The sequence below is a fragment of the Episyrphus balteatus genome, chromosome 3 (assembly GCF_945859705.1).
Source record: "Episyrphus balteatus chromosome 3, idEpiBalt1.1, whole genome shotgun sequence".
In the NCBI taxonomy this organism is placed as follows: Eukaryota; Metazoa; Arthropoda; class Insecta; order Diptera; family Syrphidae; genus Episyrphus; species Episyrphus balteatus.
Window position 1 is genome coordinate 5,002,023 of NC_079136.1, and position 26,811 is coordinate 5,028,833.

General features: G+C 29.9%; 1 protein-coding gene across 4 annotated transcripts in view; it reads left to right on the forward strand.

Moving 5' to 3' along the window:
* The window catches only part of LOC129915568 (octopamine receptor beta-2R), a 390,029-nt gene that overhangs the window by 359,967 nt on the left and 3,251 nt on the right, over positions 1-26,811 (forward strand). For 3 of the 4 annotated variants that reach the window (XM_055995173.1, XM_055995172.1, XM_055995171.1), the window contains 4 exons: positions 104-202; positions 13,331-13,429; positions 13,512-13,903; positions 15,549-15,726. In XM_055995173.1, coding sequence (XP_055851148.1) covers positions 104-202; positions 13,331-13,429; positions 13,512-13,903; positions 15,549-15,726 — 768 coding nt within the window. The remainder of the gene's footprint in view (positions 1-103; positions 203-13,330; positions 13,430-13,511; positions 13,904-15,548; positions 15,727-26,811) is intronic. The other variant, XM_055995174.1, reaches the window with a different exon arrangement.

Consider the following 26,811-nt stretch of genomic DNA (forward strand, 5'->3'; position numbering starts at 1 on the left):
GTTTATTTTTAGTAGAGATGAGATATATTTTTTTTTTTAATTTTTTTTTATTGAGTGGAAACAAAAAAAAAATAAAAATAATTATATTTTTGTTTAATTTCAGAATCATTACAAATTATTTTGTAGTCTCCTTAGCAATGGCCGATATTATGGTTGCAATAATGGCCATGACATTTAATTTTAGTGTTCAAGTAACGGGAAGGTGAGTTTAATTTTATTTATTTTTTTTTTTAATTTTATTTATAAATTAGCAATTTTGTAGATTTATTTTAATGTGATTTTGAGTAAAACACATTTTTTGTGTATGGAATATAAATTTAATATGTTTTTGAGATACACACAAAGTGGTGGAAATGATTTTTTGGTTTTTAATGGCGGGATATACATTATAAAAAAAAATTATTATTTTGTGAAGATAATAAATAAAAATGATTCTTTGTTTGTTTAGACAGCATATAAAATTTTTGATTTTTTTTTTTTGTGATATTCATGAATTTAAGGCTTTTTAATCCTTGATGGGATTTATTTGAACTGTTTTTTTTTTCTCTTTCTTGGAAAATGTTTTTTTGCTTGTGTGACAAGTTGATACATAAATATGAATTTATATGTTATCCAGTAAAAGCTTTTGATCTTGATTTTGATCAAAGATGAATTTTTATTTATTTTTGTTTCATAAGTTTCAAACAGTAGTCGTTTAGAATTTGTTTTTTTTTTCTACTAAATCATATTTAGCGACGAGAGACGATCTTTGATTCCTTGATGATGGGAATATTTGGTACTAATACAATACCATTAGATTTAAATTTGTCTTTTAATTTGAAAATGATAGGAAAATAAGGCAAGAAAATTAGCTTAAATTTCATTTTGATTGTCGTATTTAAACACTCAAGTCAATTTAATTATAAGTTTAATATAATCAAAAATTTGTTAATAGAATAGGTAAAGAAAAATATTTTGCAAAACAAATTTTATTTTGAGAATTTTTAATTGAGTTTTAAGAAAACTAAATTGAGAGTGAAAACATTTTTGTTTCGTTCGTTTTTCCAAACTTTTTTTAAACCTTATTTAGGCTTTTCAACAAAATATGCGATTTAGTTGTTTGTATAATACCTATAGAATTTTTCAAAAACATTGGAGCTATTTTTTAAATATTTGTTATAAAAAATTAGGACAAATTAAATTTTTAAACATAATAAAAAAATTTTAATGCTCTTAAAAAATAAATATTTCAAAAGTAGGTCTTAATTTTCGGCACTACACATATGTGCCCTTAATTATGAAAGTGGACTAAGTGACTCCTAAAAAAACCATTAAATCTAGCATAAAAATAGTTATTATTTAAGGGGTAAAGTTAATTTTAAATCAAAATTGCAGTAAATAAACTTCTATATTGCTCCTTCAGTGGTTTCAAAAAAGAAAAACAATTAAATCGATATAATAAAATTATCAAGTAAGTTTTTCTTCAAACAATGCAAAAAGTGACTTATTCCACTTTCATAATTATGGGCACATATTCTTGCACTAGCCATTTTTATCGTATTTCCTATAATCGTAATGTCATGTTTGATTTGTATTTCGAGTTTGATTCACCTTCATTATAATGTTGATATTTTTTTTGTACAAAAGAAAAATATTTATCCTATAGGTTACTAATCGCGAAAATTTCGGTTGCACTTAAAATTAAGAATCAATTTATATATTATTTTTTTTGCGGTTATAAAACTGATTGCGTACCTACATAATTTAGCTTCAGCTTAAGAAATTAACAAAGACAGATCATTCCAGGGACAAATCTGGGTCACTGTGGTGTATGAGTAACATTTATTTTGTGTAGAGAAACTTAGAGAGTTAATAAAAATTTACCATCACTTGCCAAATAATAATTAGTTGGCAGCAATTTTAGATATTTTCTAAAACATTATGAACTGCACGCAGCATTCTTTCTAAATTCATTCCTGGAAATTAAACTACAAAAACTGTAAGAAATAAGATGAGAAAAAAATGTTTAAATGACTGATTGAAGGGGGCGCTCAGAGTTCAGAATGGATCTCGGCGTCAACCAATAATTCTCTCCTGAATTTTCAGTTTTCTAACCAGTTCGATATCGCTGCAAAGTCCGTATAGCTCGTGGTTGTAAGTTCTCCCCAACTCTCATCTCTGCCGACGCCGATGCACACTTGACGGAACATTATAACTCGAAGAATATTTCTTTCAAAGAAATCCAAAAGGTTTTCATCCGCTCTTGTCAATGTCTATGCATTCACCCGACACAGCAGGACTGGGATGATAAAAATCTTGTATGGGGCTTCTTTGGTTCTTTGAGACAGGGTTTACGGCTTAAGAACGAATTTATACTGGAACCCAAATAAGTGTAGGGGAGAGTGGGGCCAAATGTAACACTTTTTTCTAAAATCGATGGTTCTCCTACAAATTTGAAAGTGGGTCAACCAGACCTTTTTTAAATTAAAGACCCATGTTTTAGCTCCAAGATCCATCATAAAAATTTAGCAAAACATAACGGTTATGTTGAAAAATAAAGCTTCCAAAAAAAAAATCGTGTTGTTTCAACTTACCCCACATACGGGGCAAAGTGTAACACATACCGGGGTAGGTTGTACCAAGAACTAAAAATAAGAGAAAAATACCTTTATTTGTTTATATTTATTTATTTTTAATTAATAACAATAAAAACAAACCTCAGTCATAAAATTTTGGTGCAAATTTGTAAAAAGTGGAGCAAATCCAAGATTTCCAGAGAAAATTTGACAGTAGTCTTAAATAAAAGTTATTCGAATTCATAAATTGTTTTATAAGCTTTATGAATTCAAGTGGTGGTTCAAAAATGTGTTTCCAATTTCAAAATAAATACAAATTCAATTACAAGCATTCATATTCAGGGTTGTTAATTATATTAGGTAAACAATTTTTCAGTATAGGTAGGTTTTTACATGGTACAACTTGCCCCGGAAAAATGTTACAACTAGCCCCAGCATGAAATTTGGCACATAAAATCAATTTAAAAAAAAAGCGAAACTGATATAGACATAACATATACACGCAATTTGAGCCAAAACACAGTTGCATATAACAAAAAAACACTTAGCACTCTATCTTTTTCGGGTAAAGAGGTAGACCAAAAATAAAATTTAAAAAAAAAGTTACAAACATGCATTTTTTGGGCACCACTAGTGTAACTTCTCACCCTGTCGTCTAATCTTCATCTGAAGAAAATGTGCCGGTAGATATGCAAAAATTGAGCATTTTTCTCCTTTACGCGTTTCTTAATATTGAAAGGAACATCGCTTTTTTTAGCTGTTAATTCTTACCCCTGTTACATTTAGCCCCACTCTCCCCTACAAAGTCTCTGACTACTTCAAAATTATATGTGTCCATTGCTGATGTTCTGACCGGGATAGTGATGATGTAGTGTAGATGGCTTTGGTATATTAGCTTTGGTAGCTCTTTAATGACTCCAAAGACGAGAGATCAGCTGCTCCTTATAGAACTAAGCTCTAAATAGTCGCCAAAAAGCCCCTCCACCACGTCAAGTGGTACCCCCATGAAAAGCTTTGAAAGTAAGTTACGCCAACTTTAATTGCTTTAAGTTGCTTCGCTTAGTATCTAACTAAAAAAAGTAAGCGAAGCATCTTAGAAAAATGACAAAAATTAAAATAAAACAAGAAATAAATCTAGCTTGCCACAACTAGAAAAAAAAATTTAATTATTATCACATTTTTATAAGAGAATGTTGCTTAACTAAATTAATGTTCATAAAAATGCTGTTAGTACCTATTTCAACAAAGTTGTTAACAAAGTTGTTATAAACTTTTTATGAATTTTTTATTTTCTTATTTTCTGGAAAAATATTCAAAACCTTTAGGAATATAAAATGTTGGCATTTGTTCCTTCACAAACACAACACAACACAACAAAACATAAAAATAAAATTTCAGAATTGAACAGAGCCATTCTAATGGACCCATTAAAAATAGAAGAAAAAGCACTTTAAAGTGGACACTAACCTGAATTAGTGATACTGTGTGTCATATTTTCTAATCTACCAGGTAGTAATACTAACCACTTAGGCAGAGTGTTAAAAAAGACCCTTTTCTAAATATTTTAAACATTCAAAACAATTTAAACGTATTTTAAGTTTGATTTTTACTTTGCATATACCTATCACATAACATAGATGAACTTTGTTTAAAAAAAAAAAAAAAAAACTTAAAATGTTTTGAACCAGACGTTTTCATAATTCGTCCATGTCAGAAAAAATAAAATAATATTTATTTCCTCCATGCGAAATGTCACAACTCAATAGCACAAGTATCATGATACCCATGATTCACTATAGCTGCATTGAACCAAAAACAACTTTGCTTTGATTGCTTCACAATTGATTGCATTTTGTCGTTTATTTTTTTTTTTCATTTTGTATTATTTTTTACTCGCAAACTGAATGCACGAATAGTTATGACATGAATCAGCTATATTATTGTCACTTAGTGCCAATAAAATATCTAAATTCCATATCAGTTGTCACTGGCTGTGTAATTTTCCAACTTACCAAGTCAACTGCAGTTAGTGTATGCTTTGATTGAATTACATTTGTGTGAGCGAAAAGGTTAAGGGGTGCTTCACTTTGTGCAATATTTAATTTCTTTATTTATTATTTTTTTTTTTTTTAATTTGACATAATGTCGTGAATATTTATATCTGCACACATTCGTAAACATCACTTAATTTTATTAAACGAAAACGTTCATGAAAAAAAAAGTACTTTTTTGGATTTGTTTTGAAAATTGCAATTAAAAGTAATTGATTACTTCAATTCAGTTCACTTCACTTCACCACCATCAGAAGGGAGAGAAATTCAATACTAATAGTTATTAAATTTTTTTCTGATGGGCCTTCATGAAAAAAAATACCATGTAATTTTCATACTTTATATAAGAGTAGAAATACAAAAAAATATGATGAGTTTGCTGATTCCCTAAAGTCAATGAAATCGTTTCCTGATGTTAGCTTGTTTATGGGTTTCAAAGCCATGAAAAAAAAAAAACATTTTATTGGTGCTGCGTTTGATACTGATTCTATAGACTTTTACATAAATAAAAAAGTTCAAACAACAAGTAAAACGAAAAAAAAAATAAAAATTGCTAACATGAGTTGAGTGAATTGAAAACATTTATACTCGTACTCTGCTGAGTTAAATCGATTACTAAAACGGTTTTTTATGCCGAATTTCCAATGAAATAATTCTTGTGATGAAAAAGTTTTTGGTCAAAAACAAGTATTTAATGGATTTAATATTAATGAGAACTTTGAAAATGTTGTTTATTTTTTTTGAAATTTATAAATCACAGAATTTTTTTTAATTAAAATAAAAGCAAACTTATCACAAAATCAAAGGTTGCCAAAGCACACAGAAATAGTTTCATGAATTTTTTTTTATTTATTTTTTTTTTCAATTTCAGCAAAAACAGTAGAAGAGCTCTGTTCGCAAAAAAAAAAGCTTTATAAATTTCTAATAGCAAAATCAGGAAAACCTCGTAGTTGAACTGTGCAAACTTTATACAGCTATTGCTTCAAAAAATATTATAAAAGCGGACAAAATTGACGAATATCAAAACTCACTCAGTGTCTATTTATGCTAAATTGCAGTTAACCAAGCTATTCCCGACAAACAATTTTGGTTCTATAAAGCTTTACAGATGAAATTGTTGCTTCTGTAAAGCATTATAGAAGTAAAATTGTAAGTAGGGTTGCGTATATTTAAATTAGTTGATTTAGAATGGTTTGTTAAAAAAGAGTTTAATAGGTGGAATTTCGCTTTGAACTTTTTTTTTTTGGAAAACATGCTTACCTATTTATTTTCAAGAATAAATACATTTCATAAGCTTTTGATTTGTTATAAAACATTAAATTTTACATAAAATACATTTCATAATAAAATTATATTTCAAAGTTTTTGGTTTAAAAATTGCAGCACTCCAAATTTTGATATGTTCCCTAAAAGTATGCAATTTGAATGTAGTTTCTTAGCAGTGAAGGACACTGTTGTATTGATGTATCAAACCTACTGTTTTTAATACGTTTTAAATGTCGGGTTTGATCTTTCTTAATGTGCCTAGTCAACAAATGGTGTCACTTAATTGCTTAGCCCCTTGACTTAACCCTCTGTCGGATCACAGGTGCGAATTTGGCAGGACAAAAATAAAAAGTGGTCACAAAAAAGTGTCTTTATAAGGGTGAAAATAAATTTTTTTGGAATTATGAATACAATATTCGAATTCCTCGAAAAATTCTACATCAATTTGATGTGTGAATCTTTATAAAATAGTGAGACTGAAAAAAGTTCTAGTGACAAGAAAAAGTATAAACCAAATTCGCAAAAGAGAGGTGTGCCTGCAGAGGGTTAAAATGACTGAAATTTGGCTGCGTTTCGAGGCAGATTCTCTCTTTATTTTCCCGAATTATTTTCCGCTCCACGCACAGCTTCGCTCTCTACCCTTGATGCCATTTGATGGGTTTACATTTTCTAATTTTGATGTCATACTCCACGGTATACCTACCTTTATTTCAAGACTGCGCCGAGTACCTACACCACTTACCACAAACAAAAATAGTATTGGTGACAGTATGCAGCCCTGTCTGACTCTACGTTGGGCTTAAAATTCATCTGACAGTCTAAAGATGTTGGCATAATCTATTATGGTTTCAGGCTTCAACCAACAAGCTTTTCCAGCTTTTCTCGAAACTAAGGAAATACTCTCGATTTTGTAATGTTTCATTTGCGAGAACAACTGTTATTTTCTTAATTTGCTTCTACCTACCATTTGAATTGAGGCCTTAGGGTATCCTTTTATTTTTAATTTTTATTGTTGCCTCTCCATTGTCAGGAAAAAATAACTAGCCGAGTCGAATTAAACATTTCAAATGGAAAAAATTAGATCGTGCAGTTTTTTTTCATAGGACGGTAGAGGGGATCACTGAGAGATTAAAACCAGTTTTTTCGGGAAAATCGATCTTGAGCCAAAGCCGCCATCTTGGATTAAAGGTAAAACACGTTTTAGTGAATAACTCGGCCATTTTTGATTTTTGACAAAAATTATATGTATGTGTAAAACTTGTAGAAAATTTCATTTTCTATAACTTTTATCTTAATAAATTTTTCTATATGACCCATATTTTTCGAGTTAATTTGAAAAAACCGTACCTATTCTCATTATTTTCACTATAAAGTCTAAAAACTAATTTTCGATGAAGTGCTTTTTGATGTTTAATCAAAAAAAAAAAAAAGAGGTTGTCTGTAAAGCTGGTTTACGGACGATAATTTTACATGATAACGTCGTAGGAAAACAGGTTGTGTGCTTTTAAAATGAGCCATTTGAAGAGTTTATTTATTTCAAACAATCATAATTTACAAGAAAAATCTAAAAAAAATACCTTTTTTCTTTTCTCATTATATTAATTTTTTTATTTTAAAAGCTCACAAAAAAAATTATACCATTAAAAAGCCAAATATTTCTTCTAAATAATAAAACCATTTTTAAATTTTTACAATGAGCAAAAAGTATTAAAATACCTAATTTATTGAAAACAATAATTTCTTATGAAAAAAGTGAAAAAATCACTTCACACAAAAACTCATTTTTTTGATACAACAACCTATAATAAATTTTATAACACCTGAAAGCCTATTGCTTCAGCTCAAAATATATATAGATCATGCCTATTAGACATCTACAAAGAGAGCTAAAATTTTTTGAACTCGATCAAATTTCATTAAAAAAAGCAAAAAAAAACATGTAAATTTATCTTCTCACGCTATTAAATCCATTTTTTTCAACAATCTTTACAAATTTTTACATGAAATTTCATCAAAAAAAGCAAAAAAAAACATTTATTTTTATGTTCTCATGCTATTAAATGAATTTTTTCCCTAAAAACCTATAAAAAATTTTATACCATGTGAAAGCTTATTGTTTCACCTTTCAAATGACATATCAATCTCATTTTAAAGATGCCTACAAGAGAAGTTAGAATTTTTTAAAGTCAACCCTGTGGAATTTCCAGACTGAGATTACGGTACTTCCCACACAGGTGGCTGTTCATGGCGCAACAGATCTCCACTGGTGGTTTGAGGTTTTTCGCAAGTTTCTTGATTTAACATTGTGTGGCTTGTTGTTAGTCTAGCGTTATGTGTGATATACCAAATGAAAGGTAGTTGTATCAGAATGCTCATAAATATTTAATCAAATTTCTATCTGCTTTTGGTAAAAAGTTATAACCTGTTGAATTCTAAAATTTTATTTTACCGTTATCTCAAAATTGTGTTTACGAAAATGATTAAAATTTCGCACACATATAGTCGTGATCATGGTCTATCATTACTCCATATATAATATTAATCTATCTATTAAAGAAAAAAAGATAAAAATAAAAAACGGTGAAAATGGGTTAAAAACGGCCAAAAAACCTGTTTTTTTTAAATTTATTTTTCTCCGTATTCAGTCAAAACTCTTTTAACGATTACAATTTTTTGCATATGTATGTGCATTAATCAGCCCTACATGTCCTATATAACTTGAGATTTTTTGATCGCTCCAAAATAAAGCTAAAAATCAAAAACTACCCAAAAATACCCCTAAAAAAGTAGGTATTTTTCAAAAATTCATATTTCAAAACGCAGAGTGTTGGAAAAAAATCCGTATAAAACCCCTAATTTTTTTTTCTTTCATCTTTCACTTGGCATCTTTAGAATTGTCAAAAAAAATTTCCCCTACCCATAATCAACATTTTGTCATACCCACAACACCTGATAGCGGAGTTCCAGAATTTTTTAGATTTTTTTTTTAAATGCAGTTATCCATAAATCAGTCTCTTCTATCTATAGCAAAAAGAATCAACTCTCTACAACCACGCGTTTAGATTTTAGCGCAAATTTCATCTTTCCGTTTTACCCCTGTTTACCCTATTAAATGACGGAATTTTTAAAAATCCTTCATTTGGATTAAGCTTTAGGTTATTATCTTTTAAATAAGCTATAAGAGATTTTTGTATCTCTAATAGTTTAGTTTTAATTTTTAATTGAAATTTTTAGCCGCACTGCAAAAGTGCGAGAGTGGAACGGGAGAAAATGGCGTCACTTTTTTGTGGTGGCTGCCATGGTTCATCGATTTATAAGACGTTATCACGTCAAAAATACCTTTTTCCTCAATATGTTGCTTTTTAAAATCCAAATCAGGAGTTACAAACTTGAATTTGGATAAAAAAAAAATCATTCATTATTATATGTTATGTAGGTACTACCTATTCTTTTGAGATATCATAAATTTCCCTTTCCAATATCTTTGAGAAAAAAATTAATTTTATTTTGAAAAAAAATGTAGATACCTATATTTAGAACGATCAAATATTGCATAAGATTTGCAAAAAAAAAAAATTAAGGTGGTGTAATTCGACGTCAAATGTACCCAAAAAACCCATTTTTGACCTTTTAATATTCAAGTATTTCAAAAACGTCACGTGCCAGTGAAATTTTAACTTCGGATTCGGACTCAGCACACAAAAATCCTTGAGAAAAGTATAGTTTGGTTCTAGCTCTATTTTCGTTGCCGACCAGTGTTATAAGTTGCGTCACAGTACTGTAGCCAACCGTGAAGAATTTTGTCTTACTAGTTAGCCTTGAGCATTGTTAATGAATCTTGGCAAACAAATATCCTGAACATTTCTCATTGATTGTGGCATGACGATAGTTCAGGAAACAACCCCGTACTGAATCTTCTACTTAATTCTCGTTCTTTTTCATTCTCCTCAATTGGAATTTGGGAAACGTAATAAATTCTTAAGTGCAACTTGATTGATGTCGATCGTTCTTTACACTATCTGCCTTAAAATAATAATTGTAGAAATACATGGTGTAATAAAGAGAACTCTCAATCGCTAAATCGTTAACCCTCTTCTGTCAACTTTTAATGGAAACTTACGACCCTGGTCGAAAAAGGGCACCAACATTTGACTGTTTTCAATTCCTTTCCTTCGGCCAACTATTTGATTGACAACCTGCATGCATAAATTATTTCTCTGATGAGCTATTAAAACTATTGAGACATCAAAAAAAGTGATCTTAGTTCATGTCCTTTTAACTCTTGAACTTAAATGCGCTTTAAAATTGCTATAAATTTTCAAGACGAAAACGTTTTAGTTACTTGATCTAATGATTTGATTTTATTTCGTTCCGTTTTTCTTCCATTTTTTTCTGACACATACGATGTTCAATTATTGTCAAATTTATATTATATTAGATCAAATCTTCCAAGCACGTTCGTCTACCGCAAATATATTCTACTTTAACGCCAATTGCAGAGCACTATTTGACGATGGTATAGATAAAGAAGACCAACCATAAAAACATCGAAGACTTTTTTCTATTGATGAGATAGTTTTCATTCGTTTTATGACACTAGTCAAAGAATTCTTAACTCTTTGAGTAAACTTTTATTCGTTATTTTGTCTTCATTGAATTTGGAAAAAAATAACTAAAGAAAAAGAAGAAAACTAAATACGTCGTCTTCATCGTCGTCGTTCGTCGACTACAGATGAATCCGTTTATCAATGCTACGTGATAATCCCACTGGGAATAGGGATATAGATCCAAAACATCGGGTGAATATGTAATTCTATCATAAAAATAAGAAAAATATATAAAAAGTCTGTCTTGGCAAAAAAAAATTATATCTTCGTATCTTCGAAGAAACGAAGACAAAGTTCTTCAAAGTCAACTTGGTATAGTTTTTTCTTCATTTCTTTTTTTTTTTTTTCGTAGGAAACATTTCAATATTGCAGAAGAAATTGAAATCGTTAGTATATAGTTGCTTATGGTTGGTTTGAGTTAAAAAAAAAAAACGGAAGAAACGGGAAACTGATGGTAGAAAGATGTGAGATGTACGATAACCCAATGGCAGTTTCTTAGCAAAGCACTCGAGTTTATTACTGGAAAACTTTTATTGAATAAAATAATAGACGGAAGCAATCCGTCGCGAATCCTGTGTACGATTTTCACTAAATTTATTGGTATTTTTGTTGAATAATTCGTTTGGTGTTGGAAATAAATAATTTTTTTTTTTTTTTTCGATAAAATTCGATGGCATTGCGATGAAACTTTTTTCTTGAGGGAAATTATATAATTTTGAAAGATTTATTGAATTGTTTTTTGTCTAGACCTTGAATATTAAAATGAGGATTAACAAATCAATAGGATTTAATTTACGAAATAGGAAGGCTTATCTACCAAATATATGCGAAAGTTTTTAAGATGATTACTTTTTTGTATTGTTTTTTACTATCAATAAATCACTATTGCTTAGGACCTTAGGTCAAAGACCTCTTGTTTGAAAAGATTTTTGGTCAAGTACTAAAGGCCCCCAAGATTTTCCAAGTCGGTAAATAAGTCGGCATATCACTTTTAATTTCCAATGTCTCAAAAAAAATTATCCGAGATTTCTTGAGGGTATTATTGCCGTGTTTTGAAGCTTTCTGCTATAGTACAGGTAAAATAGGCATTAAAAAAAAAATGGTTACACTCATTAAACTTGGCAAAAAATTTGCTTTTGGGATAATTAAGAGCCAAGGATAAAAAAGTCTATACAAAAAAGTTGGGTGTTTTTTCGCGGACAGTTTATAAAAACTCTTTATTCTTGCTTTCTATTCCAAGTTCAAAGTTTCCACCAAATTTCATTACGGTGGCCCATCATTTTTGTTTTCATTAAAAAAAAAAAAAAAAACACCCTTTTAATCAGAATATTCTTATAGACACTTTTGATTCTTGTTTCTAATATTAAAAGTAACATAATTGCTGAATTTCAATAGGGTTCCATTATTATTACTTACTTTTTCTAATATACCCATATTTTCTCTACATCTAAAAAAAAACACCCTTTCACTTGAAAAAAATTTCGAAATTCCCATTGGAAAGACAATATTTTTAATAAATATTGTAAATGTGACTACCTTTTATATCATTGATTTTATAGGACTTATCGCTGATTTTCCTTATTTCCAACAAAAAAAAAACACCTTTTCACATAAATTTTTGTATTTTGTAGACTCTTAAGATTCTTAGTTCTTATAACAAGCAAAACTTTTTCACCAAGTTTGTAAAATTAACAATATTTATTTCAGCTGTTATGATACCCTTCTCACACATAACTTAACCCATCAAAAAAACACCCTTTTACCAAAAATATTTTTCAGAACTTTATAAATCCTTTATCTCTGCTTTATCCAAAACCTTCATTTCAAATTTCATCAGTGTATCATGTGTTTAACATGAGTTTTGATTACCTATATTTTACCTGTTGTCAAAAATACAAGCACCCTTGTTTTTAATTGGCAATAACTTTTCTTAGAGCAATCGTATTTACTTTATTTTTATGTCAATAGATTCAGTATCAAAAAATACTTTAAAAAGATGTGTCACATGATGATATTCGACAAAATGGGTTTTCAAAATGCATAATATTTCTTGTTTGTTTTGCAATGATAAATAAATCAAATGCTTATTTGTGAAAATTATAATTAAATGCATTTCATTTCTCTAAAATTATGATTCCCATTGTTATTAATTTTTGTTCGGTTGCAGTCGGCAAAAAAGTTCAAAACAATTTATTTATTTATTTATTTTTGGGGCATTTTTTTTTTTTTTTTTTCATTTCGATGACTTCTTATTTCATTAGGGCATAGTTTCATTATGAAAAAATACATCAATTTGGGGCCTTATTTCATTTTTTCTTTTGGGGGCTTATTTCTTACGGCCTGATTTCGCGGAGCCAAAATTATCATTAGCTAAGTGAGTAAAAGATAAAACACAAAACCACACATTAACGAAAAAAACATGTGTGCTGATTTGAAAGTACAATACATTCAAGGGTTCAAATGTAATTCGTTTCGCCAGAAAAACTTTACACAGAAGAATGAATTTTTCATACAAAATCCCATTAGGACTTGCAATAAAATTTTAATGTGATGATATAACAATTTCAATTTTCAAATCATCCAACCAAAACAGATTAAAAGCAAACAAGAAAAGTGAACAAAAAACAATTGAATAAATTCCATACTCGAAAGGTGTGTGCAGCACTCACTCAATTCATTAATTCAACAAAAAAATTGAAAAAAAAACCTTTTTAACACCTCATGAATCTTACCAAAGAGGTTTTATAATGGTTTTTAGTTTTAACAAAAAACAAAAAAAATATCAGATATCAATGCCTTTAAGCTTATTTGGTTTTAATCTTTATTTTCAATTTTTTTTGTTATTTAACAGATGGAACTTTAGCACTTTCCTTTGCGATTTATGGAACAGTTTAGACGTGTACTTCTCCACCGCTAGTATATTACATTTATGCTGCATATCCGTAGACAGGTTGATATATCTTTTACCTCATTTCTCTTTTCATATTGAATTTTATTTTATTTTTTTCTCTCATTTTTTTTTTAATCCACAGATATTATGCCATTGTGAAACCACTTAAATATCCCATAAGCATGACAAAGCGGGTTGTCGCCATTATGATACTTAATACCTGGATATCGCCGGCACTGTTATCATTTCTGCCCATATTTGCCAACTGGTATACCACCGACGAACACATTGAGTATGTGAAGCACAACCCCCAAGACTGTAGGTTCGTTGTGAACGATGTGTATGCCATTGTGTCAAGCTCGATATCCTTTTGGATTCCCTGCACCATCATGATATTCACATATGCCGCCATCTTCCGGGAGGCCAATCGCCAGGAAAAACAAATGCTAATGCGACACGGCAATGCCATGCTAATGCACCGGCATTCCAATATTGCTGGTCCTGGCGGTGGAGGAACCAACGGTGAGAAAGAGAGTGAGAGACAAAACAATATTTTTTATACCTTTTTCTGATAGATTAAGTAGATAATAGAAAAATAAGGCTTCATTTCAAATGGGTAATCTATTTTAAGTAAAAAATGTTAATGTTAATGTTAATGTTAATGTTAATGTTAATGTTAATGTTAATGTTAATGTTAATGTTAATGTTAATGTTAATGTTAATGTTAATGTTAATGTTAATGTTAATGTTAATGTTAATGTTAATGTTAATGTTAATGTTAATGTTAATGTTAATGTTAATGTTAATGTTAATGTTAATGTTAATGTTAATGTTAATGTTAATGTTAATGTTAATGTTAATGTTAATGTTAATGTTAATGTTAATGTTAATGTTAATGTTAATGTTAATGTTAATGTTAATGTTAATGTTAATGTTAATGTTAATGTTAATGTTAATGTTAATGTTAATGTTAATGTTAATGTTAATGTTAATGTTAATGTTAATGTTAATGTTAATGTTAATGTTAATGTTAATGTTAATGTTAATGTTAATGTTAATGTTAATGTTAATGTTAATGTTAATGTTAATGTTAATGTTAATGTTAATGTTAATGTTAATGTTAATGTTAATGTTAATGTTAATGTTAATGTTAATGTTAATGTTAATGTTAATGTTAATGTTAATGTTAATGTTAATGTTAATGTTAATGTTAATGTTAATGTTAATGTTAATGTTAATGTTAATGTTAATGTTAATGTTAATGTTAATGTTAATGTTAATGTTAATGTTAATGTTAATGTTAATGTTAATGTTAATGTTAATGTTAATGTTAATGTTAATGTTAATGTTAATGTTAATGTTAATGTTAATGTTAATGTTAATGTTAATGTTAATGTTAATGTTAATGTTAATGTTAATGTTAATGTTAATGTTAATGTTAATGTTAATGTTAATGTTAATGTTAATGTTAATGTTAATGTTAATGTTAATGTTAATGTTAATGTTAATGTTAATGTTAATGTTAATGTTAATGTTAATGTTAATGTTAATGTTAATGTTAATGTTAATGTTAATGTTAATGTTAATGTTAATGTTAATGTTAATGTTAATGTTAATGTTAATGTTAATGTTAATGTTAATGTTAATGTTAATGTTAATGTTAATGTTAATGTTAATGTTAATGTTAATGTTAATGTTAATGTTAATGTTAATGTTAATGTTAATGTTAATGTTAATGTTAATGTTAATGTTAATGTTAATGTTAATGTTAATGTTAATGTTAATGTTAATGTTAATGTTAATGTTAATGTTAATGTTAATGTTAATGTTAATGTTAATGTTAATGTTAATGTTAATGTTAATGTTAATGTTAATGTTAATGTTAATGTTAATGTTAATGTTAATGTTAATGTTAATGTTAATGTTAATGTTAATGTTAATGTTCAGTCACTTTTTCTTTAATTTTTCTCATATAATGTGTTTATTATTTTCTATCTGAAATTAATCCTAAAAGTATGCAATATATTTGAAATTACTAAGGTATCCACTGTCAAATATAACGCTAGCTTTCTCGCTTAAGGATATTCGTCCTTTATTTATGTTAACATAGCTAATTCAAATTTTTGTTTCAAATATTTTGTGTTGATAAAATTAAATTCCATATATTTAATCCTTACAGGAGAAGCTCTAAGTGGATCCGGTTCATCGAAAACCCTCACTTTGAACGAAGTCGAACAAGATCACACTCCAACCAAGGACAAGCACTTAATCAAAATGAAACGAGAACACAAGGCTGCAAGAACTTTAGGTATAATCATGGGCACTTTCATTTTGTGCTGGCTTCCATTCTTTATATGGTAAGTAAAAGAAGCAGGTACTTCTCATCACAGATGATATTTTTTGTTTTTTTGAATAAAAGTGGGTCATCCCTTTGGGGTCGGGTTGACTGAGGTTGGGTTGTCCTGGGATGAGTTGGGTGGTAACATCGTGGAGATGGAGGTTTTCGGGTTATGTGGAACTAAGTGAATTTGAAAATATGTAACACATCATTGAAAATGGTATGCGACACCGACAACGTTGGTGGTAGTGGTGGCAGTATAGGGACTATGAACGTGACACAGAGAAAGAGAGAACATCAGCAGGTGCAATGTCATCTCACCTGACTGCTCATTGTTCAAGGGAAAACTCATGTAATTGGAAAGTTCACGCATTTTTGTCTTTTCTCTCGCATCAGTGCGGAATGACGGTCGTAGTCGACGACGACAAGAATGACGAACGATGGAACAAATTTTCCGGCGGGTTGATTTGGTATTCGGTATATTCCGTTCACTTTGGCCCTTTTTCCACGAATACCTATCTCAATATACCTAAGGTATAGGTATTTTGGGGATGTGTAATTTTAGAAAACAAGCCAAGCACATTTTTGTGATGGAAAACGAAAACGTTCTTTTTTGTTGTTAATTAAGGAAAATGTTTGCTTGATTTATTTTTGCTCCTTTTTTGACTGTGACTATGGAAATTCACTTACATTAAAGGTAACTTATATTGAAATTGAAAATACCAACAAATATTTTTGATGTAGGAGTGGAGTAGGATAGCTGATGCTCTACTTGTGTAAAGTAATTTTGTTACTAAAAATAGGAGTAGAATGGTTGCACACCATTTTGATGTAGCACTTTGTAGATATACAAGGACGCAGGATGTAGGTAAAACACAATTGTTTCGTTTTTTTTGAGTGGGTTAGAATATAATGTTACACATGTTTGTAAACTTTAGAAAGGAATCAACACAAACTTATATTTAACATTTGTGATGAGTTAGATACACACCAGGATGTGCTGGCTGCATGATGTGTACATAGATGATGTTGACCTTTTACACCTACAGGGGATAAAGGAGATTTTTGAGTTTTTGAAAAATTTGTTAGCTTTAAGTTTTGATAGGAAAATGTATTATTTCGAGTAAAAGATATGATTTATTCAGTTTATACTTTCTAAAATTTAAGATACATTGAGTTAGGAGAAATGTTAGATAGGAGTTTTTAGTTTCCCTTTTGTTAAAGGTTGTGTGCAATCATTTGAATAAATGAAAAATCTGAATTTGCTTTAAAATAGTTTAAAACCAAATTTAATCTGTCCTTTGGGCATAAAGTATTTCGGAACAGGAATTTTTATAGATAGACTTTATGAGTGTCACGTGCCTTTTAAATACATCAAAAGTTCCAAACCACACACCAAATTGTGTTTAAAAAAGTAAAAAGATTCGTCTTAAAGAGTCTCAAAAATTTGCTACTGACATTACATTATTTCGTTTCACATTTCCTTTGCATCCTAAGGCCCTACACGGAGTAAAAAAGGCACTTTAAAATGAGATGATGGCCACCGTAAATTCCACCTACTTAAAACTATACGATTTCCGCTTAAATTAAGTGGAATTCGATTAAATTCTATTAATTTTAAGGTGAACATTAAAATGAAATTATAATGTGAACTTTTATTTAAAAAAAAAACAGCAAAAATAAAAATTTAAGAATATTATTGTCAGACTTCATAGGTAAATAGGAAATTTTTGAAGGTAGTACATTTTTGAGGTAAAGAGTTTTTTAAAACTAGAGTAACTTTGAAGCACTGGATCTTTCTAAGTTAAACCTTTTAAAAGCTAGAGCTTTTTTGAAGGTAGGGCATTTTCATAAGTACATATAGTACAGCCTTTTTGAAGTAAGGGCATTCTAAAAGCTAGAGCATTTTTGAAAGTAGGACATTTTCACAAGTAGGCAGGGAATTTTTGAAGTTGGAGCATTTTTGAAGCTACGCCATTTTTATGGGCATTTTTAAAGCTAGAGCATTTTTGAAAGTAGGACATTTTCATAAGTAGGGCATTTTTAAGGCAGGGAATTTTTAAAGTTGGGGCATTTTTGGCATTTTTCAAGCTAGGGCATTGATTAAGGTAGGGCATTTTTAAGATAGGGCATTTTTAAAGTAGGGCATTTTAAATTTAAGGTAGGGCATTGCCCCTCAATGCCCCCCCTGGCTACGGGCCTAGGCTGATGGTAAAGCACTCGCCTTGTGATCCAGCAGTTGTAGGTTCGATCCCCAGTGGCTGCCAGTTTTTTTCCACATAAAAATAAGATTAAATTAAGTGGATTTATTTTAAATTCGCGCATTCAAGAAATTTAGAAGATTTTTCCGCTAATTTTAGGCGGAAATGCAGAAATCCGCTTAATTTAATGTGGAATCTGCTTGTTTTTTAAGTGGTCTCTTTTTCTACGTGTAGTTTTTGTCATTAATGATGAAAATATTAAAAGTAAAAAGAGAGAATATTAGCTAAAACTAAACTTAAAACATAAAAAAAAAATTAATCAATTCGTCGATCAGGCCTGACTTATTTTAAATTTCTAAGACACCAAAAATACTTTTATTCTACTTGTCACCGATCAATTTAAAAGTACAAAAGTTTTTTAGAGAAAGTAAAGCTTCTCCGTGTTGACCACCCTTCCTGGCTTTAAAAGCAGAAGTCATCTTATGAGTGATAATCTTGTGTCCTTATTTCCTTATCCTTTGCATTTTTAATGCTAGCTTATTTGCCAAAATCGTTTCTTTCATTTCGAATCGGATATTGTTGAAGGCCTTGATAAAATTTCAATCCACTACTGTTTGAACATTCATCTTATTCAGCCAAAGAGTTCTTTTTCCAACCAAAATACAAAACGAAGAAAAAAAGACACATTCTCCCCAGGAAATATCCTTGTTTAGTTTAAAGTCTGTTTGTGTGAAAAATACTGACACTTGAACTTGCAAAAAAGAGAAAAAAAAAATAATAATAAAAGATGCAGTCTTTCCTTTCTGTTTAAATTTAATCAATCACGATGTGAATAAAAGGTGTGTGTTGCTTTCATTTCGTTTGCAAATTTGTATCTTTTCTGGTTAATGGCACTTGACGAGTGTTGGATTTTATATTCGTACATTTTCGTTTTCTCTCTCTTATAAATAGAAATAGATATATGTAAATACACATACCAAAAAAAAAAAAAAAAACGAAACGAAACGAAACGAAGACTTATTATTTGCCTAAGGTTGTTGAATCGGAAATGCAAACGATAAAAAGAAAAATTGCTTGAAGGCAATTTTACGTTAACGATGTGAAGTGGCTCAATCAATGGAGAAAAAGTTAGAGCAAAATTGTAATTGGATTCTCTCTCAGAATAAAATCGTTTATAATTGGAACCTGGCTGGAATGTGTTAGAAATTCTGGTTTTTTTTTTCTGTTTTTATTTTGCCTTAGGGTAGATAAATTGATTCAAAGGCAAAAATATATATGGAAATGCAATTGACAAGTTAAAAAATGTTATTGATAAAATGCAATGCTGACATAAAGTTTTATATTTTTGAAAAGTTTATTTCTGTAAAGCGATGTATTTTAGATACTAGCTATTTTTTGAAAATATTTGATGACTGGTGTAGACTTTCAGTCGATGAAACAGAACATTTAACCAGTTACTGACTGAGTAAATTCGATCACATGGAGCTCACTTGGACTCATCAGTCGACTTATCGTGAGACACCTTGTCAATACGGCCCTCAGAAATAATGTCAATAAAAAAATGTTTACTGTTTATAGTGTGTATTTGTTATGAGACTCAGTAATAACAATTGATGAAACAGAAGAACTTTCAGTCGGTGAAGAAATTTGTGAGGATCTAGAACATCAAAACTAAAGCGTGTATTGATAAACTGCAACCTCCTGCAAAAATTTAGTTCGATACCGGGAGATAGCCATTATAACTCAAAAACGTGCAAATTTAAACTTGCTTTATCTTAGGTAGTAATCAGTCGCTACCAGCTAACGTTGGGATAAACTAATTGCGAATAGTAGAAGATTGTGTCATATTTGGTACCTATTTATGTAAAATACTTACTTGACAAGATTGCAACCTGGGCCCTATTGCACCAACCAATTTGCAAAACAATACTTTTCTGCAAAGTAAAAGTGCAAAGTGTTTCACCAAAAATTAAAAGTTCCCCACTTTGCACTTTGCAATTTTTGATGTTTTTTTGCAAAGCAAAAAGTGCGGGCGTTGTGCACCAACTAAAAATGGAACTTTGCGTATTTTGAAAATTTTGCAAAGTAAAGCAGTATAAATAGATTAAACTTCTTTTCGTTGTTGAAAAAGGTTTAAATCTTCTTTTTTTTACTTAGACAACGATATCTTTTGAAATTTTATTGTAGGTACCTACTTTACTTTATCATTTGTTATTTTTTTACGTTACAGTTACTTAGGCTGTTGCTTTGCTGCAATTTGTTGAATGAAGAAAATAATAGGATTTTTAATATCAATATAAATTTCAAAATTTATTTTTAATTTAACATCACTCACGTAACTATTACTATACTCTTCATCTTCAAAAAGTCGTTCAAAGTGATTCATTTTAAATTATCATTTAATATACCCGAACTTTACACTAGAAATTGCCATCCGCAAATGAAATTTTATCTTTGCATTATTATTGCAAAACTTTGCAGAATTTGAAATGAAAAGTGCTTAGTTTTTTTGTTTGGTGCAACAAAATCAAAGAATTCTTTGCAAATTGGCAAAACTTTGCGCTTTTTAGAAAAGTACTTTGTGCTTTGCAAATTTGTGGTTGGTGCAACAAAATTTGCAAAGAAGGAATTTTTGTTTTACCTACTTTTCAAAAAAATAATTTCCTCTTTTCAAATTGTAGTTTGGTGCAACAGAATTTGCAAAGTTAAAGTGCAAAGTTGCAAAATGCAAAGTGCAAAGTGGTTGGTGCAATAGGGCCCCGGTTTCGAAATTCTTTGATTTGATAATTTTATATTTGTCTAAGTCAATTTGTCGAGATTTTACTTAGACAATTCTTTAAAAGCTTGATTTTAGATGAATTCTAATGAAAACTTTCAGCTTTCATTGAAGAAACTAATTGGAAGAAATTGTACTGCTTAATTTTACTGAAAATTGCGAAATGAACTCAAACGTCTTTTTGAATTGAGAAAATGCTTTGTTAACACAGTACTCAGTTCAATGAAGTAAAAAAAAGTAATGACTTCCAAGAGAGTGAAACATGGCTGGCTTATAGCTGGGAATTAAGAAAGCCGCCACTGCTACTCTGCTAGCATTGTGCAGCTTTTGGCGTAACCAAAAAAAAGTCAACCTTGGCACGGCAGTCAGTTAGCTGTCTATTTATCGGCTGAGAAAATTAAATATGTTCACCGTAGTTGGTAGTTATTAAAGGCGAAATAAGGGGCGTACGTTGAGTTGCCGTGGCCCAGGGGCAAGACTACATTTTAGGACTCCTTTGATATTTGGGGCCCCTTTGATATAGAAAAGAGCAAATAAAAAAGTACGTATACGACCTACCTTTTTTTTAAGTATCATAACAACATGCCGTCATGACCTTACAAAGAAAAAAAAACGTTTCCAAAAATGTTTAATGGTTCAACTTTAGGCATTACAGAGAGGCTTCAAAATGATAAAAACTCCCAGGAAGAAATTTCAAAAGTAAAAAGTTACCTACATTCTGAAATGTTCACTTTAATTAACTCTGGAAAGGGTCCAATGGGAGAACTGCTTGGATGCACCATATATCGATTTCAAATGTCCTTAGACAAACTAATATCGAAAACCGTTGACATTGGCCCCTGCCTGGTGACTTTATATATGACCTAAGCGGAACAACGAAGTTGCGTGAGCGGGACGAAGGACTCAAAACGGGAGTTACAACCTTGAGAACAGACAAAAAAAGAGATTGTCTGTAAAGTCGGTTTACGGACGATGATTTTACGTGATAACGTCGCAAGAAAACAGGTTGTGTGCTTTTAAAATTAGTCAATTGAAGCGTTTATTTATTTCAAACAATCATAATTTACAAGAAAAGGCTAAACAAATTACCTTTTTTCTTTTCTCATTATATTAATTCTTTTATTTAAAAAAAAAAAAATAATACCATATAAAAGCCAAATATTTCTTCTAAATAATAAAACCATTTTTAAATTTTTACAATGTGCAAAAAGTATTAAAATAATTTATTAAAAACAATCATTTCTAATGAAAAAAGTGAAAAAATCATTTCCATCACCCAAAAATTCATTTTCTTGATATGACAAAATATAATAAATTTTATACTACCTGAAAGCTTATTGCTTCAGCTCAAAATATATATATCGATCATGTCTATTAGGCATCTCCAAAAAAAGCTAGAATTTTTTGAACTCGATCAATTTTCATCAAAAAAAGCAAAAAACATATAATTTTATGTTCTCATGCTATTGAATCAATTTTTTTTAGACAACCTATAAAAAATTTTACATCATGTAAAAGCTTCTAGTTTCACCTTTTATATGAAAAAAAAGTTAGAATTTTTAAAGCCAACCATGTCGAAATTCCAAACTGAGATTATTGTACTTCCCACATTGGTGGCTGTTCATGATTAACAGATCTCCACAGGTGTTTTGAGGTATTTCGTAAGTTTTTTAATTTAACATTGTGTAGCTTCTAGTGAATGTATGTGTGATATATCAAATGAATCAAAAGATATAACCTGTTAAAAAATATAACTTTATTTTACCGTTATCTCAAAATTGTGTTTACAAAATTTATTGAAATTTTGCCCAGATATCGTCTTGTCTATTATCTATCTACAATACAAATTTCATTTATTTATCTGTTGAAGAAAAAAAGATGCAAATAAAAAACGGTTAAAAAAGGACAAAAAACTTGTTTTTTCCGTTATTCGGTCAAAAACCATTTTGAAATAACAGTTTTTTGCACATGTATGCGCACAGTCATAGGCTACATGTTCTATAAGCTTAAAATTTTTTGAATGCTACAAAAAATTTTATAAAATAAAAACTCACCCAAAATAAGCAGGTGTTTTTCAAAAATTCATATTTCGAAACGCAGAGATCCGTATCGGACCCCTGACTTTTTTTTGTATTATCTTTCTAATGAAGTTTTTCCAATTGTCAAAACAAAATTCCCCTACCTATAATCACTACTTTGTCAAAGGTCTACCTCATGTTTAATACCATTGTCAGTCTTGCAATAAATTTATCTATTGATTAAAAAAAATTCAACTCTTTACATTGTAGCGTTTAGAAAATAACCAATTTTTTGAAATTTTATTTTACCCCTATTTACCCTATTAAAAGATGGAATTTTTAAAATCCTTCAAATGTATTTAACTTTAGGTTATTATCTTTCAAATAAGCTATAGAAGATGTTTGTATCTCTAATAGTTTATTTTTAATTTTTAATTGAATTTTTTGCCGCACTGCTAAAAATTTCAAGTGGAACCTTTCGTCCCTTTTTCGTGGTGGCTGCCATGATTCATCGATTTATAAGACGTTATCACCTCAAAAAAACTATCACTATCTGTGCTATCGATGCTGCAAAATATTTAAATATGTTCATAATTTCCTTTTATAAAATTGAATAAGAATACATTTTTTCTCAATTGACTTCTTCTGATTCATTCTTCTTAAATATTTTCTATTGATATAATAACAAAAATATTGACTTTCAAAGTGTGAAAGAATACTATATCAGCCCAATACTGAATGTCTACGCCCCCTCCTTTCATCTTGAAAAAAAAAAAAAACAAATTCATAAAGTTTAGTTACTCTTCCCATCAAAAACACTTGGAAATCACCACAGGTCCTTGAAGACGTAATACCAACTCATCTGTTGATCCGCTACTGTTGTTGTTGTTGTTGGAAGATTTATAATTTTGTGTAAATTTACTTCCGCCAAATCGTTATTTTTTCCTAAGGCGACGTAGAAAGTTAATCTTGCAAATGAAAATAGGTTTTTCTTGGAAGAAGAGCTTCCAGGCTAACCTGTTGGGGGTTAGCCTGGAAGCTAACCCCCAACTAACATCGCAACTTAAAATACACCAAATTTACATCCACCGTCCGTCTTGTTCGCATGTGAGAAAGTTTTGCTTAGATTCCAGGTGGCTAAAGTTAACTAATTTTGGTTTTGCGTATATTGCCCACCATCCACTCGCTTGCGGACAAAATCACATCAAATGAAGGAAGCAAAAGAAGGAAATATTTTAAACCTCTCATAAGTTCTAGAAGTTTTACAAAAACAAATAAATTAACAGCAGCATCTTCTCCTTGTATACAGGACTTTAAATCTCTCGATAATTTGAACAAGAGTATCCGGTTAAATTGCTTATGAGCTCTTCTTCGTAGTGGCTAATAAATTTCACAGATTCCTTCACATTGTCTTATACTAAAATTACGTAAAGGTAAAAGAAAATCTTGTGAGAGAGCATCAATTTACCTTTAGAGTGAAAGGATTTTCATTCGAGGAAGTTTTTACAGCTGCCCCACCTGGGGATTTCTGTTCTATTCATCCGAGACGAATTCATAAATTTTTAATTATTTTTCTTATACAAAATTTTGTAAGCGTTATGCATTTAAATTGAAAGTTAGAACAAGAGGAAGTCCTTACACACACACACACATTTAAACATATACGCACATCAAATTGCGCTAAAGGATTAACTTTACATAGATAAGCAATAAGTTTTGGTCGCTACTTTTATATACTAAAGCCTCTTTTCCTTCCCATCATAACAAATCCGGGAAAGAAGACGAAGGATAAATCTCAAAACTTTGCGAAGCTAAAATATTTACGTTCTAAAAGTTTTGCTTTGCTGTAACTATAGACAAAGTCAAGCATACACCAAAGTATAAGATTTCTCAAGGAGCACTTGGGACTCTATGCCTCATCAGTGATTGTGTGTAAGATGAAGAACGAAGGCAAAAACGACGACGAACGTCAAAGTCGATGACAAAAGCGTTCTTATTGGCGCTGCTTGACGAGAGTATAATGAACTATTGAATCAACAACATCATGGAAGTGCCTATGGGTGCTTCATCAAGTGTTTATGTGAAACGTGCAGAATTATGGGACAAGTCTGTCGAATTTAGTCGTCGATATTGTACCCGTATACCCACTTTCACATGCCACAGAGCGAGAGTGTGTGGTTAATGGTTCTTTGCTTGGAAATTATCTTTGTGTTTCTTCGAACTTAATTTAGATAAATGCGTGCCTGCCAAAGAAGTTGGTTTTATGACAGAACTTTCAGAGACTTGCGAGAGTTAGTAAAACTTTCTACCGCAGCTGCTGTTGCACTTTGATGATGGTAATTTGTACCAAAAAAGAACCGAAAGAGGAGATTACTCAAAATCTCCTTATTGAACCTACTACAAAATATTCTACCACTCGAATGGATGGCGGTTTTACGGGTATAAGACCACAACTTCACAATCAAAATTTATAACGCAGCCATCAATTTTCCAGCAGTAGCAAAATTGTGCCCGAAGCGGGCTACCTAAAAGTTTTTAATTACCCTATATCGGGTGGTGCTAAATGCTTTTGTGGCAAGGACTCTGATGTTTTTAACTATACACAATATACAACCAACAACCTATTTGCGAGAAGTTTATTTAAAAAAAAAAGTGTGTTGAGATTCGTTGGGGTTATTCATATATTTTGGGTATTTATAGGAATTTTGGGTGTCAGAGAGGGTAAAAAGGGTGGTTGATTTTAATTTGTAATATGATAAGGCACAGTTGTTGACAGAGAAATTATTGCTGTTTGTCAGCTTAATATGGTGACTTAATGAAGTATGTATATATTTGGTGGTAGTAGACATATACACACGCGAATTGTATTTGTTTGAGTTAAACAAAGTGATTCAAATAAAAAAGTTATTCTGGTCGGGGGTTGCGAAGGATAAGGTGGTTAAATATTTATTTATTTTTATTGTTTTATGTATGAAAAATCTTGGAGATATTTAAGATTAAAATTAAAATTTTGGGGAAAAATTAATATTGAAACAAAAGTGTAAACAATGGATTATTAATGTATTCAAATTATTTTTTTTTTGCTGAAAACTCGTTGTGAAGTCATAATTTTGTGATGACTTGAGTAATGGGAAAGCACACAAGATAATTCAAGTTGCTTTTCTTTGTAAATGATAAAGAGAATTTTTAAAATGTTAACCAAGAAGATTTAATCAGTATCAAACAATACAAATCGAAGGCTTTTGTTACTTTATCGTAAAATTGCCTTATTTTTATCTTATAGGGTTACGATTTCGTTAAAAAGTAATTGATTAGACATTAAAAATAAAACGAATAATTCAAAAAAATATTTATTTATCTAAGCTTAGTATAAGCTATAGCTTAAAAACTTACTAAATAAAAAATATGAATTTTGCCTCTAAATGACGTTATAAATAAAATGCACGAACTTGCTCTTGCAGTTCAAAGCACTTTTATGTTAGTTTACTTGTAGATTTTAAGACCTGGCTCTATATAAATTAAAAAAAAAAATTGATATTCTGGAAAAGCCGACATTTAATGGTAAATTTTGTTAAATGAAAAAAAAAAATGTATTTGACTTTTTTTGGAAAAAATAAAAATGCAGTTTTATCGCAATCGCTTTGAATATCACGTCTGCAAAGTTTAATGAAAATCGTTAGAACTGTTTTTGAGATATTTGGTTTAAATTGAAAAATTTGTATGGGGGGTACACTTGCTAATCGAGATATAAAAAAAAAAAAAAACAACTTTCAGAATTCCATAAAAATCATCTGTACCAAATTTGAAAAAAATCCATCCACCCGACGGACGGACGGAATTGCGAGACCCACTTTTTCGGAGTTCTCCATCATCGTAATGTTGGTTTTGATTAAAACCTCAATTTTTTTTTCGACACGAAACCAATAATTGCCCTACACTGGTCGTTTGAACGCGACACTACTCGAAGTGTCTTGCACTCCAAATTTGTTGATGCAAAAATGTTCCTTGGGGTCTAAATAGTAAGAAAAAAGCTTTTTTAAAATTTTTTATCCAGCTATTCGTTTTTTGCGAGCTTAATTTGTTATGAAAAAACGTACTTTTACGTACTT